The 12,772-nt window shown below is 36.6% G+C and overlaps 1 protein-coding gene across 1 annotated transcript in view; it reads right to left on the bottom strand.

Annotated features, from left to right (window-relative positions):
- Window positions 1-12,772, bottom strand: part of fam184ab (family with sequence similarity 184 member Ab) — a gene marked incomplete at its 3' end in the record, with an annotated part of 92,871 nt that overhangs the window by 13,851 nt on the left and 66,248 nt on the right. Inside the window, exon 14 of the mRNA XM_081378144.1 lies at window positions 2,122-2,306. Coding sequence (XP_081234270.1) covers window positions 2,122-2,306 — 185 coding nt within the window. The remainder of the gene's footprint in view (window positions 1-2,121; window positions 2,307-12,772) is intronic.

The following is a 12,772-nucleotide window of genomic DNA, read 5'->3' on the forward strand; positions in this document are numbered from 1 at the left end:
ATATTAGTATCACCCCTTGAATAAAAATTCTAATCCACTTGATTTCTCTTTTTAAAAATCTGTGTTTTTCTTCTTTAAACAACTACAAAAGACTAAACACCATCAAAAAGAGCGTGACAACATGACAGACAAATCCTGACTTTCTAGTCGAGAGCCTGGTGTGCTTTTTTTTCTTTCATTCTGGTTGAAAATTTTTTTTTTTGAATTTCCATCTCTTTCATCATCACCAATGACTCTTGTCACATACAACCAAAGGAGAATGTAACATTAGTTGTTTAAAGATTGCCAATGGTCTCCACTCTTAAAAATAAAGGTTCCAATTTATTTTTGCAGCAATACCATAGAAGAACCATTTATTAGTTCCCTAAAGAACCTTTCAGAGAACAGTTCTTAAAAGAACCATTTTAATAATCTAAAGAACATTTTTCGAACCTTTAGTGGAACGGAAAGGCTCCATTAATATTAATGGTTCTTCATGGAACCTTAGATGCCAATAAAGAACCTTTATTTTTAAAGACCCTGAGGTTTTTAATGTTGTTTATATGTCTATGTGGTGTTTTTAATATGCTTTAAGACAAACCATGTGCAAATTCAGAAGTCAACACCATTGCTGAGTATTTTCTCCTTAAAACTGAACCAAAGACAGTCTCAATTAGGTGTTTCTGACCTAACAAACCAGATATGGGCACTCAAGTCACATTTTAATAGACTTCAGACTTGACTCGGACTCGACCAAAGGACTCGTGAATATTTTAAAAACGACTCAAGTCTTTAATCCTTAACTATTGATATAATAAAAAAAAAGAATTAGTGTTTTATTTGAATGGTTTTATAATATCTGCGTCACATATATTTCCCTGTGTCGCGGTAGTTTGGACTTCGGACCTTTGCCATTGAGTGTGATTACGTATGTCTGTATATTGCGCGTAAACTCCGAAATGTCATAGCGAAAGTCCCATGAAACATGACGGGAGAAACCGTGCCAAATGTTATTTCATTTGGGTTTATTAGCATGTCAAATCGGCTAGATGCAAAGAATGAGGGAAAACAATTAAAGAACCTTTAATGACAACATCAAATTTGATGAAAAATCGCATCCACAAAGGTTAGTCACATTATACTATGGTGTATCTGCATGGCTCCTTTGGATTGCAAGCCTGTTAAACATTAACAAAAGAAATCTAGCCTTTAAACCTATAGCACTATATTTTACAGGTTATATACAGCTTTTCTCTCTCTTAATGTATGTCTATGAGAAAGAGAATATAGAAGGATGTTAATCCATTTATTACTTAAAGCGCATATCTTAACACGTTGCAATCAGCATGTGTACAGTTTTCTATTGACGTAAACATTCCGAGGTTTGATATTTTCAGATAATGACGGTCGTCAATAATAACGGCGCTGTATAACAAACTACTGTATGACAAACCACGACTGGCACCATCTTGCGTCCACTTAGCGATTGTATTGAAAATAACTAGCCTACTTGTCTTGTTGCCAGGACGATTGTTTTATACATTGTAATGGATTATAAAGTAACAAGCTGGATTTACATTATCCCTTAAATCTTAGGACCTTTATTACAAACAAAACAGATGATGAAAAGATCATATATTTTGTCAATATAATACAAATAATAGGAGTTTGAGAAAAAAAAAAAGTTTTTGTAAGGCATGAAATGACTCGAGACTCGACTCGGACTCGTGACAAAAGACTCCAGACTTGACTCAGACTCCAGTGATAAAGACTTCAGACTTGACTCAGACTCCAGATGAAAGACTTGTGAACATCTCTGTCACAAACTACCTAGTAACCAATCAGGTCAACGTGTGATCATTAATGAGTGGATCTCTGAGCTGGTGTGAGTGAGTGGAGGCAGGGCTAATTCGTATATTCATAGAAACGTATATGAGGCAAGGGTGTAGAGTTACATTCAAGCTATTTTAAGGCATGAATAATTTTTTTTCAAGGAATCTTTTTTTAAATATGTCATTTTGGTGATCAAAGATGAGTTTTAAGGGCTAAAATGATTGACTACTGGGGGATTTTAAGAGTGAAGGACGACCCCACGCATAGAGACGTGAGGTGAAATGTACTCATCCCTAATCAAAGACTCACCTGATCTGCTGATTGGCCTCGCTACGGATCTTCAAAACCTCTTTGCCCTTGAGTTCCAGCTCCTTGGTCAAAGTGCTGATGTTCTCGTTCAGGGTGTGGATCTCGTGGTCCAGATCCGCAATGTGCTTCTTCCTGCGACTGACCTCATCCTGCAGATCTGAGATGCGACTCAGTAGCTCGCGTTCCTGAAAAACACGAGCATTCAAGGTCAACCGAGGCCACGATAAAAGCCAGATTGTCCTTACTTGAGAATGCCATGATGTGTTGTGTTATGTAAGAGTGTGGATTGTGTGAAGGCCTCATCTGTGGTGAAGGCTCTTCCAGAAACATCTGAATTCAGACAGACATGGGGTTCCCGCGGATGCTATTTTCACTTCGCACTTGAGACTATGTGGAGATCTAATATTGATGGCACCTCTCTCTGTTTCTCCTTCCTTATCCAATACATGAATAGTTTTGTTATGAATAAATAAAAAGGACGCCAGCAGATCTACAGCATTGCATGGAGGTTTTAGCAGTACAGTTTCATCTCTTGAGGGACGTCAGAAGTTAATGGGCCTTGAGTTCTGAAGTTACTGAAAAACAACTTTCGGCAACTTTAAGTATTTAGTTCCTTTTTTTTTTTAAATGGCAAAAAAAATTATGTTTCTGGTGACATGCTCTGTAAGAACTGAGTAATCTGTTTTAAAATGAGTGAGCAAACTATTGCAGAAATATATCTCAGAGCACTGAGAAGATTTATGACTTTGAATAAGACTCTGAATATAACAAAATACCACCAGTCTTAGCACTCATCATTTCACAGTAAGAAAACAGACAAAACAATTTCTTTTCTTTTTTTCCAAAGTTTTTTTCAAAGTTCGTAGTTTAATTCCACATGACCATATTTTGCCTTCTCTCTGACCTTTACAATTAAACACAGGGTGTTTTGTTACTTACTGTTAAGGTTTCTATATGCAAATGACGATACGTTATGATTGGCTAAACATTCTGTAGGCAAAATGACTAATATATTCAACCTGATTTTACCGAATACTAAAAAGGTGTTTTCCACGATATGGCATCCATTATAAGCAATTGTTTTTGATTGCACCAAAAAACCGAGACACTTTCCACATACATGCATGAACCTAACTTTATATACAGCACTTTATAAGAGCCTGGAACTCTTTAAAATGAACAGTTTAAAAAACAGATTTGTGCTATTATTTTCAAGAAATAAATTGTAAAATAAATACAAAATAAAATGAAATAAATACATAGAATAAAAGGAATGATAAAATAAAATAAAATAAAATAAAGTAAAATAAAATAAAATAAAATAAAATAAAATAAAATAAAATAAAATAAAATAAAATAAAATAAAATAAAATAAAATAAAATAAAATAAAATAAAATAAAACTGAAGATCTCTGATACAGGACAGGTCAAAATCCATTTTAAAGATATAGTTCACCCAAAAATGTAAATTTTGTCATCATTTACTCTCCCTCAAGTTGTTCCAAACATGTATGAGTTTCTTTCTTCTGTTAAACACAAAAGAAGATATTTTAAATAATGTTGGTAATCAAACAGTTGACGGTAGCCATTGACTTTCATAGTACGAAAAATATACTGGAACTCAATAGCTACCGTCAACTGTCTGGTTTCCTGTTTTTCCATTCTTTAAAATATCTTCTTTTGTGTTCAACAGAAGAAAAAAACTCACACAGGTTTGGAACAACATAAGGGTGAGTAAATGATGATAATTTTTTATTTTTGGGTGAACTATCCCTTTAGGACAAAGACATTTGCATTTAAAACTAGCTATATGTTCTGTTTGATAACAAATTATCAAACTTATTTAAAAGTTGTCACTTCACAAAACATCACATTTGTGCCTTTAATGCTTTAAGCAAATTTAAAGCAATGTTACAACAAAGTGTACGGTATTCATAGAGATTGCAACATAGGCAATCTCTACACTGTAATGTTGAGACACAGCCGTATACGTCCGACTCCAGTACAACCCGGGTTAGATTAATTAGATGCCGCTTGTCTCAAGCAATTTTCCACTCCACTGACACTTTGACTTTTAAATGCCTCGTTCACAGGAAGTAGAAGAAATCGTCCTGGATAATACAACTGAGCCAATTTCCGCTTTAATGTGGTTAATGGCTCTTGCTTAATCAAATTACAATCTGCTCATCCAACTTTGAATGTCTGTAAATATCATTTCACACAACAATTAGCTTACTAACGGTATCAGTGTGTGTGGCAAAGAAAACCTGTGGCCCAGAGGGGCTTCCTCCGGGGCCAAATTATATGATAAAGGATGCCAATGTCAGCAGAAAATGTAATAAATGGCAAACGTTTGTGTGTATCCCCGGCATAAAAACTATTTCTAACGTATACTCACTTACATACAAATATATCAACCATTCCAGATGACCGTGAAATACCCTGAAAGAGCATTTCTTGATATCTCCAAACCACAACAGATGGTTCATGTTGAGAATGAAGCATTAAACAGCACGTACACTTCTAAGAAAATCTGTCCAAATAGTAAAACTCAGAGTCTTTGCCAAGCTCTGTTTCTCTCGCTCTGCCCATGTCTCCCTCAGCAATGGTATTATGCTTCAAAGCAGTCCAATAACCATAAATTCACAGACAAGCAAAGTGCATTGTACATACTTGGCATTCTCTCATCAGATTCATGAGGTAGTCTTACAATGAACGTTAAGATCTGGACAGTCTGGCCGCTAAAAGAAAGAAGATACTGTAGACCAACAGCATGTCAACAAAACATTTGCTCTTTCTGCTGTCATTGTATTAGCTCATGAGTCTCTAACAATCTCTGAACTATAACCAGGGGTGCACTTAACTGGCGCGCAGATGCGCATGCGTGGAACAAATAAACGATGCGCAGCGGAAAATGTGGAGGGAAGCGCTTTAGAGTGCCAACATTTTTGGTGACAAGGACACGTTTACTTACTGCAGTAGGATATTTCTCCATGTCTGGTAAGATAGCTATCATGATGATAAGTGGGTTCATTAATTATAAGTTGTTAATAGGGGTGCAACAGATCACAGTTGCCATAAGTGAACAGTTGAGAAAGAAACCAGATGTGTGTCAGTATATTCGGTCCGTGCATTCGGTCTTAGTGACAGCAGCCTAATATTCCTGCTGTTGTCTGTGTCATTAAAGGGTTAGTTCACCCAAAAATGAAAATTCTGTCAGTAATTACTCACCCTCATGTTGTTCCAACCCCGTAAGACTTTCGTTCATCTTCGGAACACAAATTAAGATATTTTTGATGAAATCTGAGAGCTGGATCACTCCTCCACAGGCTTATGGACACTATAACTTGCTGGCCCAGAAAATGTATTAAAGACATTGTTAATATAGTCCAAGTGACTCCAGTGGCTCAATCTTAAGTTTATAAAGCGACGAGAATACTGTATGTGCGCAAAAACAAACAAAAATAACGACTTTATTCCACTTTTCATTTCCTTCTCTCTGGACCTCGAGTCTTTTTACGTAGTGTAATAGCGTAGCGCGTCTGTGTTGCACGTCACCACGTATCACACATGACCAGAGTCGCCCAATAGTGAGCCTACGTGGTGACATGCAACACAGACGCGCTACGCTATTACACTACGTAAAAAGACTCGAGGTCCAGAGAGAAGGAAATGAAAAGTGGAATAAAGTCGTTATTTTTGTTTGTTTTTGCGCACAAAAAGTATTCTCGTCGCTTTATAAACTTAAGATTGAGCCACTGGAGTCACTTGGACTATATTACAATGTCTTTAATACAACTTTAATACATTTTCTGGACCAGCAAGTTAAGGTGTCCATAAGCCTGCAGGAGGAGTGATCCAGCACCAGATTTCATCAAAAATATTTTAATTTGTGTTCCGAAGATGAATGAAAGTCTTACGGGGTTGGAACAACATGAGGGTGAGTAATTACTGACAGAATTTTCATTTTTGGGTGAACTAACCCTTTAATGTTAATAAAATAAAACAAAATACAGCCTTAACAAAGATGAACCTATATTTAATTTCCACAGTGAACAAATAGTGTTATAGTGAAGAGAGCAGTTAGGAGGAAAGTGTGCCGCGTAAAGTTTGAGTACCAAGCAACATCTCCATGTGCTCCCTTGAGAACCACACCAAAAAAGTTATGTGCACCCCTGACTATAACACTCATGTGCTGAGGCTCAGGTGTGTGTTGGGGAAAAACCAAGCCGTCTTTATGTGTGACGTTAATGTGCTGGAGCAGAGCTGTCAGGGGGTCTGCCTGTGACATTTCCATTTACACTAACTCAAGCCTGGGACTCCAGCAGACCGCAGGAGCAGCGCCTGGAGAACACAGCGGTCCGGTTCTCATCGTGCTCATTAGGGCTGTCACTTTTTATTCGATATTCGAATATGCATTCGAACATGACGTGAAATATCCGAAACCGAACTATAAATAAACTATCCGGTTTTTAAAGTGCCATGTTTTGCGCATTTTTTACAGTCTATGATTAGACCGTTTGCTTTTTATTTTATTGTTTGCTATCTCATCCAGTAGCGGCCGTTCTAAACGTATTGTAGAGTAGGCCCATGACCAAATCAAGCGAATAATAGCCAATAGCCAGCTTGTTTTGAAAATGGAAGATAACGACAAGACAAATGAGTCGGCGCTGTAATTCCTGCCTATTACCAGTAGCACCTCAATGCAGTACACAAGATCCGAGGGGAGGAGTCGGATCTTATATAAGGGGTGGAGATTGGTAGGTTTAGGTATGTAAGGTGGGAGGAGTTGGATTTTATCCGACTCCTCCCCCCGGATTTTATGCTCTGCAGTGAGGACCATCTCCCTATTACACACACACACACACACACACACACGACCCACAGAAAAGACGTGTGTCAGTATCGAGTTCTCTTTCAGGCTTGAACAAACCATAACACAAATTATGCCAAATGTCCGTTTTGTCGAGTGTCCTCATAAGAGCAGTCTTAAATTATTTAAATAAAGTCTTAAATGAACGTAGAGATTTGTGAGAAAATGCGACGCGTGTCAGATCGCGTCTCTGTCCGCAGCGGCTGGTCTTAAAGTGTCATTAATGTTAATCAAATAACAAAGGTAAGAGAGTACATTACTCACTCAGACCCGGCGCCAGGAGGATTATTATACCGGTAGCCTAATCATGAATGCACTCCGCTATCTTTTAACACATCTCCGGCGAACAGCTTTTTCACGCAAAAGAAAAACTCTTCATGAAGCACAGTGAAATTCAGCGACCATGTGGCGTTTCCTGATGGATCGAGGTTGTTCGTTAACTTCATTTTACATTTTACTTGTAGATATTCAAATATATTCGAATACATTTCTTGATATTCAATATCCGTTCGAATTAGATTTTTCTCAAAAGTGACAGCCCTAGTGCTCATGCTCTCAGACCGATACTCTCTCTCACTTTCTCTCACACTCGACTTGAGGGTAGACTCTTTTCAACTGGGCCACCTAGCAACCATCCAGACACCTTATCAATGCCCTGACAACGAAATTTGCACAGTCAGGTATCAAAACACAGACTTAAGGACTGTTCAAACCAACAAAAGAACTATACTAGCATCCACACCAGAGGACGATACAGTTCTGTTTATTCTGAGCACAAGCTGTATGGAGGTAGATTTGTGTCTTTATTATTCAATCAAAAAAAAGGTTGCTTCAATCAAAAAATATATTTTCAATCAAAAAAACCCGTTTCAATCAAAGAAAAAAAGTGTTTGAATGCAAAAATATATTTGAGACTCAAAAAAATGCATTTGAACACTATTTTTTTTTGCTTGAAAATGTTTTTTTTGATAGAAGTGAAGGTTTTTTTGTTTGAAGCAACTTTTTTGATTGAAGTATTGTTGTTTTGTGTTTGGGCCATATTATGGGTAGGACATTTGTGTCTTTATAATTCAATCAAAAAAGAAGTTGCTTCAAACAAACAAAACATATTTTCAATAAAAAAATCACTTCAATCAAAAAATAAACCTTTTCAATCATAGAAAAAATGTTTTTGAATGCAAAAAAATATTTGAGATTCAAAAAATTGCACTTGAACACTTTTTTTTTGATTGAAAATGTTTTCTTTGATTGAAGTAATCTTTTTTGTGTTTGGACCATGTTATGGGTAGGACATTTGTGTCTTAATTATTCAATCCCAAAAAAGTTGCTTCAATCAAAAAAAAAACATTTTCAATCAAAAAAAAATAATTTCAATCAAAGAAAAAACTGTTTAAATGCAAAAAAAAAAAAATCATTTGAAGTGTTTTTTTTTTATTGAACTTTCTTTTTTTTTGAATGAAGTGAAAAAAGTTTTGAAGTCGTTTTTTTTTTAAATCATTTTGACACAAACGTACCGCAGTGGGGGCGGGTGCTTCCCCATTGGTCAGACATGTTTGAGTGACAAGTGTCTACACCAACGACGTCTTTCTGACAAGCAAGTCATGGTCGCCACTCGCCAGCGAGCCAGGAAGCAGTGGTGGAGTTGTTGGTAAGTAGATAAAACCGTATTAAAATGATTGGTGTCACGTTATTAGCCTACTCTGTTTGATATTTCGATTAAACATACAGCTTGCTAACTTAGCTCACGTTGACTAATTTGTGTGATGGTGTTAGATATCTGACGCCTCATATTGTCAGGCAGGCTAGCAGGGTGCGCTAACGGCTAATTGAATTGTTTATTTCACTTAAGTAACGTTACAGAGGCTTGCTATGTGCTAGTGCTATATTGTGTTATAATACGTAACGTCATTAGTGGTCAAACAACAGTCCACAGGCCAACTGTTGCCCACAGCGCTGCCTGTTTAGCAGCAACAGGTCATGCAGAGCCTGAGTCTATCTTCTCACACAGCCCACAGGATTACAGCTATTTGACCGTCCCGCTCTCTCTCTCGCTCACGGGTAGTGGTCTCCCCACCATCACAGTCAAATGCTCGCAGACACAGAGGCAGATGCTGTTATTTTGAGAGCGGGGCTTACATATGCCGTCCCGTACGGAAAATAATGTTGCATACCACCGGTAACATGAATATATATTCCGTTGCTCGGTGCGCAAACTAGCTGTGTCAGGCATTATTTATAAGTAGCCTAATGTCCTGCACAACTCCACATGGAAAACTGGCAGTTCAATGAAGTGATGCTTATTGTCTGACATAGTGTACAAGTAGTTACTAGCTTAAAGTATTGTGCCAATAATGATCCTTCTGGTAAATTTGGCATTCAGTTGAGACACAAAAGCTCTTAGTTTAATGAAAATCCTTGGAAAAGAAGACAAGATGGTTTGTTTAATTAGTATTCATTTATTTATATTTCTAATATCATATAGTATTGTCCTGTCAACCCATTACAAGTCTTGCCTTATTCAGTGTTGATTTATTGACATGTTTATGTAAGATGTTTTATTAGAAGGTGTGTGAGTGAAAGTTGTCTGAAGTTGTATTTTTCTATTTTATTGCTGATTGATAATGTAGGACTCTGGTCCTGGCTTGGCCTAAGTTTTGGTGTCTCTAAATGCTGTGCTCTGTAGGCATGACACATTAATTTCTTTAGTTACTTTTATTATACAAGCCATCAATTTTAATGGCTTGTTAGTGTAACCGTTAAGCATAATGGCATTAATGCTATATATAGCGTACATTTAGCCAGATATTTTTTTTTTTTTTTTAAAGTAGCTAACTAGCTAAAGCCTTAAGTAGCTGAAATTAAGTTGTCTCATGTCTCTGTCTGCAGCAACACACACACACACACACACACACACACACACACACACACACACACACACACACACACACAGACAACGATAGCTACCTACATTAACTGCAACATCTTTCCAGGCAGCAGATGGACTAATTGTTTTTCCTGTTGATCAAATTATGTTTTTTTAGGCCAAGAACTAACATCAAAATTGATGGCTTGTATAATAAAAGTAACCATACGACACTATTGAGCAGTTATAATTGAGAGTGCAGCAATACCTGTATCGATATCAATACTGCTTATCAATACTTCAAATAATTTGATGCAAAAAATAAAGTATCACATAAAGAAATTAATGTGTCATGCCTACAGAGCACAGCATTTAGAGACACCAAAACTTAGGCCAAGCCAGGACCAGAGTCCTACATTATCAATCAGCAATAAAATAGAAAAATACAACTTCAGACAACTTTCACTCACACACCTTCTAATAAAACATCTTACATAAACATGTCAATAAATCAACACTGAATAAGGCAAGACTTGTAATGGGTTGACAGGACAATACTATATGATATTAGAAATATAAATAAATGAATACTAATTAAACAAACCATCTTGTCTTCTTTTCCAAGGATTTTCATTAAACTAAGAGCTTTTGTGTCTCAACTGAATGCCAAATTTACCAGAAGGATCATTATTGGCACAATACTTTAAGCTAGTAACTACTTGTACACTATGTCAGACAATAAGCATCACTTCATTGAACTGCCAGTTTTCCATGTGGAGTTGTGCAGGACATTAGGCTACTTATAAATAATGCCTGACACAGCTAGTTTGCGCACCGAGCAACGGAATATATATTCATGTTACCGGTGGTATGCAACATTATTTTCCGTACGGGACGGCATATGTAAGCCCCGCTCTCAAAATAACAGCATCTGCCTCTGTGTCTGCGAGCATTTGACTGTGATGGTGGGGAGACCACTACCCGTGAGCGAGAGAGAGAGCGGGACGGTCAAATAGCTGTAATCCTGTGGGCTGTGTGAGAAGATAGACTCAGGCTCTGCATGACCTGTTGCTGCTAAACAGGCAGCGCTGTGGGCAACAGTTGGCCTGTGGACTGTTGTTTGACCACTAATGACGTTACGTATTATAACACAATATAGCACTAGCACATAGCAAGCCTCTGTAACGTTACTTAAGTGAAATAAACAATTCAATTAGCCGTTAGCGCACCCTGCTAGCCTGCCTGACAATATGAGGCGTCAGATATCTAACACCATCACACAAATTAGTCAACGTGAGCTAAGTTAGCAAGCTGTATGTTTAATCGAAATATCAAACAGAGTAGGCTAATAACGTGACACCAATCATTTTAATACGGTTTTATCTACTTACCAACAACTCCACCACTGCTTCCTGGCTCGCTGGCGAGTGGCGACCATGACTTGCTTGTCAGAAAGACGTCGTTGGTGTAGACACTTGTCACTCAAACATGTCTGACCAATGGGGAAGCACCCGCCCCCACTGCGGTACGTTTGTGTCAAAATGATTTAAAAAAAAAAACGACTTCAAAACTTTTTTCACTTCATTCAAAAAAAAAGAAAGTTCAATAAAAAAAAAACACTTCAAATGATTTTTTTTTTTTTGCATTTAAACAGTTTTTTCTTTGATTGAAATTATTTTTTTTTGATTGAAAATGTTTTTTTTTTGATTGAAGCAACTTTTTTGGGATTGAATAATTAAGACACAAATGTCCTACCCATAACATGGTCCAAACACAAAAAAGATTACTTCAATCAAAGAAAACATTTTCAATCAAAAAAAAAGTGTTCAAGTGCAATTTTTTGAATCTCAAATATTTTTTTGCATTCAAAAACATTTTTTCTATGATTGAAAAGGTTTATTTTTTGATTGAAGTGATTTTTTTATTGAAAATATGTTTTGTTTGTTTGAAGCAACTTCTTTTTTGATTGAATTATAAAGACACAAATGTCCTACCCATAATATGGCCCAAACACAAAACAACAATACTTCAATCAAAAAAGTTGCTTCAAACAAAAAAACCTTCACTTCTATCAAAAAAAACATTTTCAAGCAAAAAAAAATAGTGTTCAAATGCATTTTTTTGAGTCTCAAATATATTTTTGCATTCAAACACTTTTTTTCTTTGATTGAAACGGTTTTTTTTGATTGAAAATATATTTTTTGATTGAAGCAACCTTTTTTTTGATTGAATAATAAAGACACAAATCTACCTCCATAAAGCTGCAGTTTAGCCGTCTGCTGCTTTAAATACTCGAGCTCTTAGAGCAGAATGGATTCTGAATTCTGAAAATCATTTTGAAAGTGATTCCAATGATATTGTTTCTCTGTTCTCTATTCTGCTCTAATATAAGCAACAAAATCAAAATGTAAATTACATTTATGCTTTGTCATTATGGTAACAACCTGCTTTTGTAATACTAAAATTTAGATTTTTATCTTTTAATCAAATGGCAAATTTGCCTGGACTGAGGTCGAAACACATGGATAAAAGGCAGCGTATTGTTGCATAATCTGACTGCATATGAAACCAGCTTTATCTGAATAATTGATTGTAGATTTTGAATGCACATAGTCACACAGTGTTTGAAGAGTGCAAGAACAACAATGTCCCGAACATCAGGTCAAAATTTAGCTCAAAGCTCTCTAAACCTCTCTTGAAAGACCCTCAGAAAATGTCACACCTGTCATGACAGAGCTAAACCTGGACGAACAGTCATCTGACATCAGCAGGTGTACCTTTTCCTAAAGAGACGTGGCTTTTAAAGTCCAGTGCTCATTCAACCGTACAGAAAGAGCTCTTTCAGCTCTTATCCCTGAAGTTGAAAGGGTATAATTTGCGAGGGCTGAAGTTAACATCTTTAACCTTTTCCATCA

The sequence above is a fragment of the Scardinius erythrophthalmus genome (genome assembly GCF_964197995.2).
Source record: "Scardinius erythrophthalmus genome assembly, chromosome: 11".
Lineage (NCBI taxonomy): Eukaryota > Metazoa > Chordata > Actinopteri > Cypriniformes > Leuciscidae > Scardinius > Scardinius erythrophthalmus.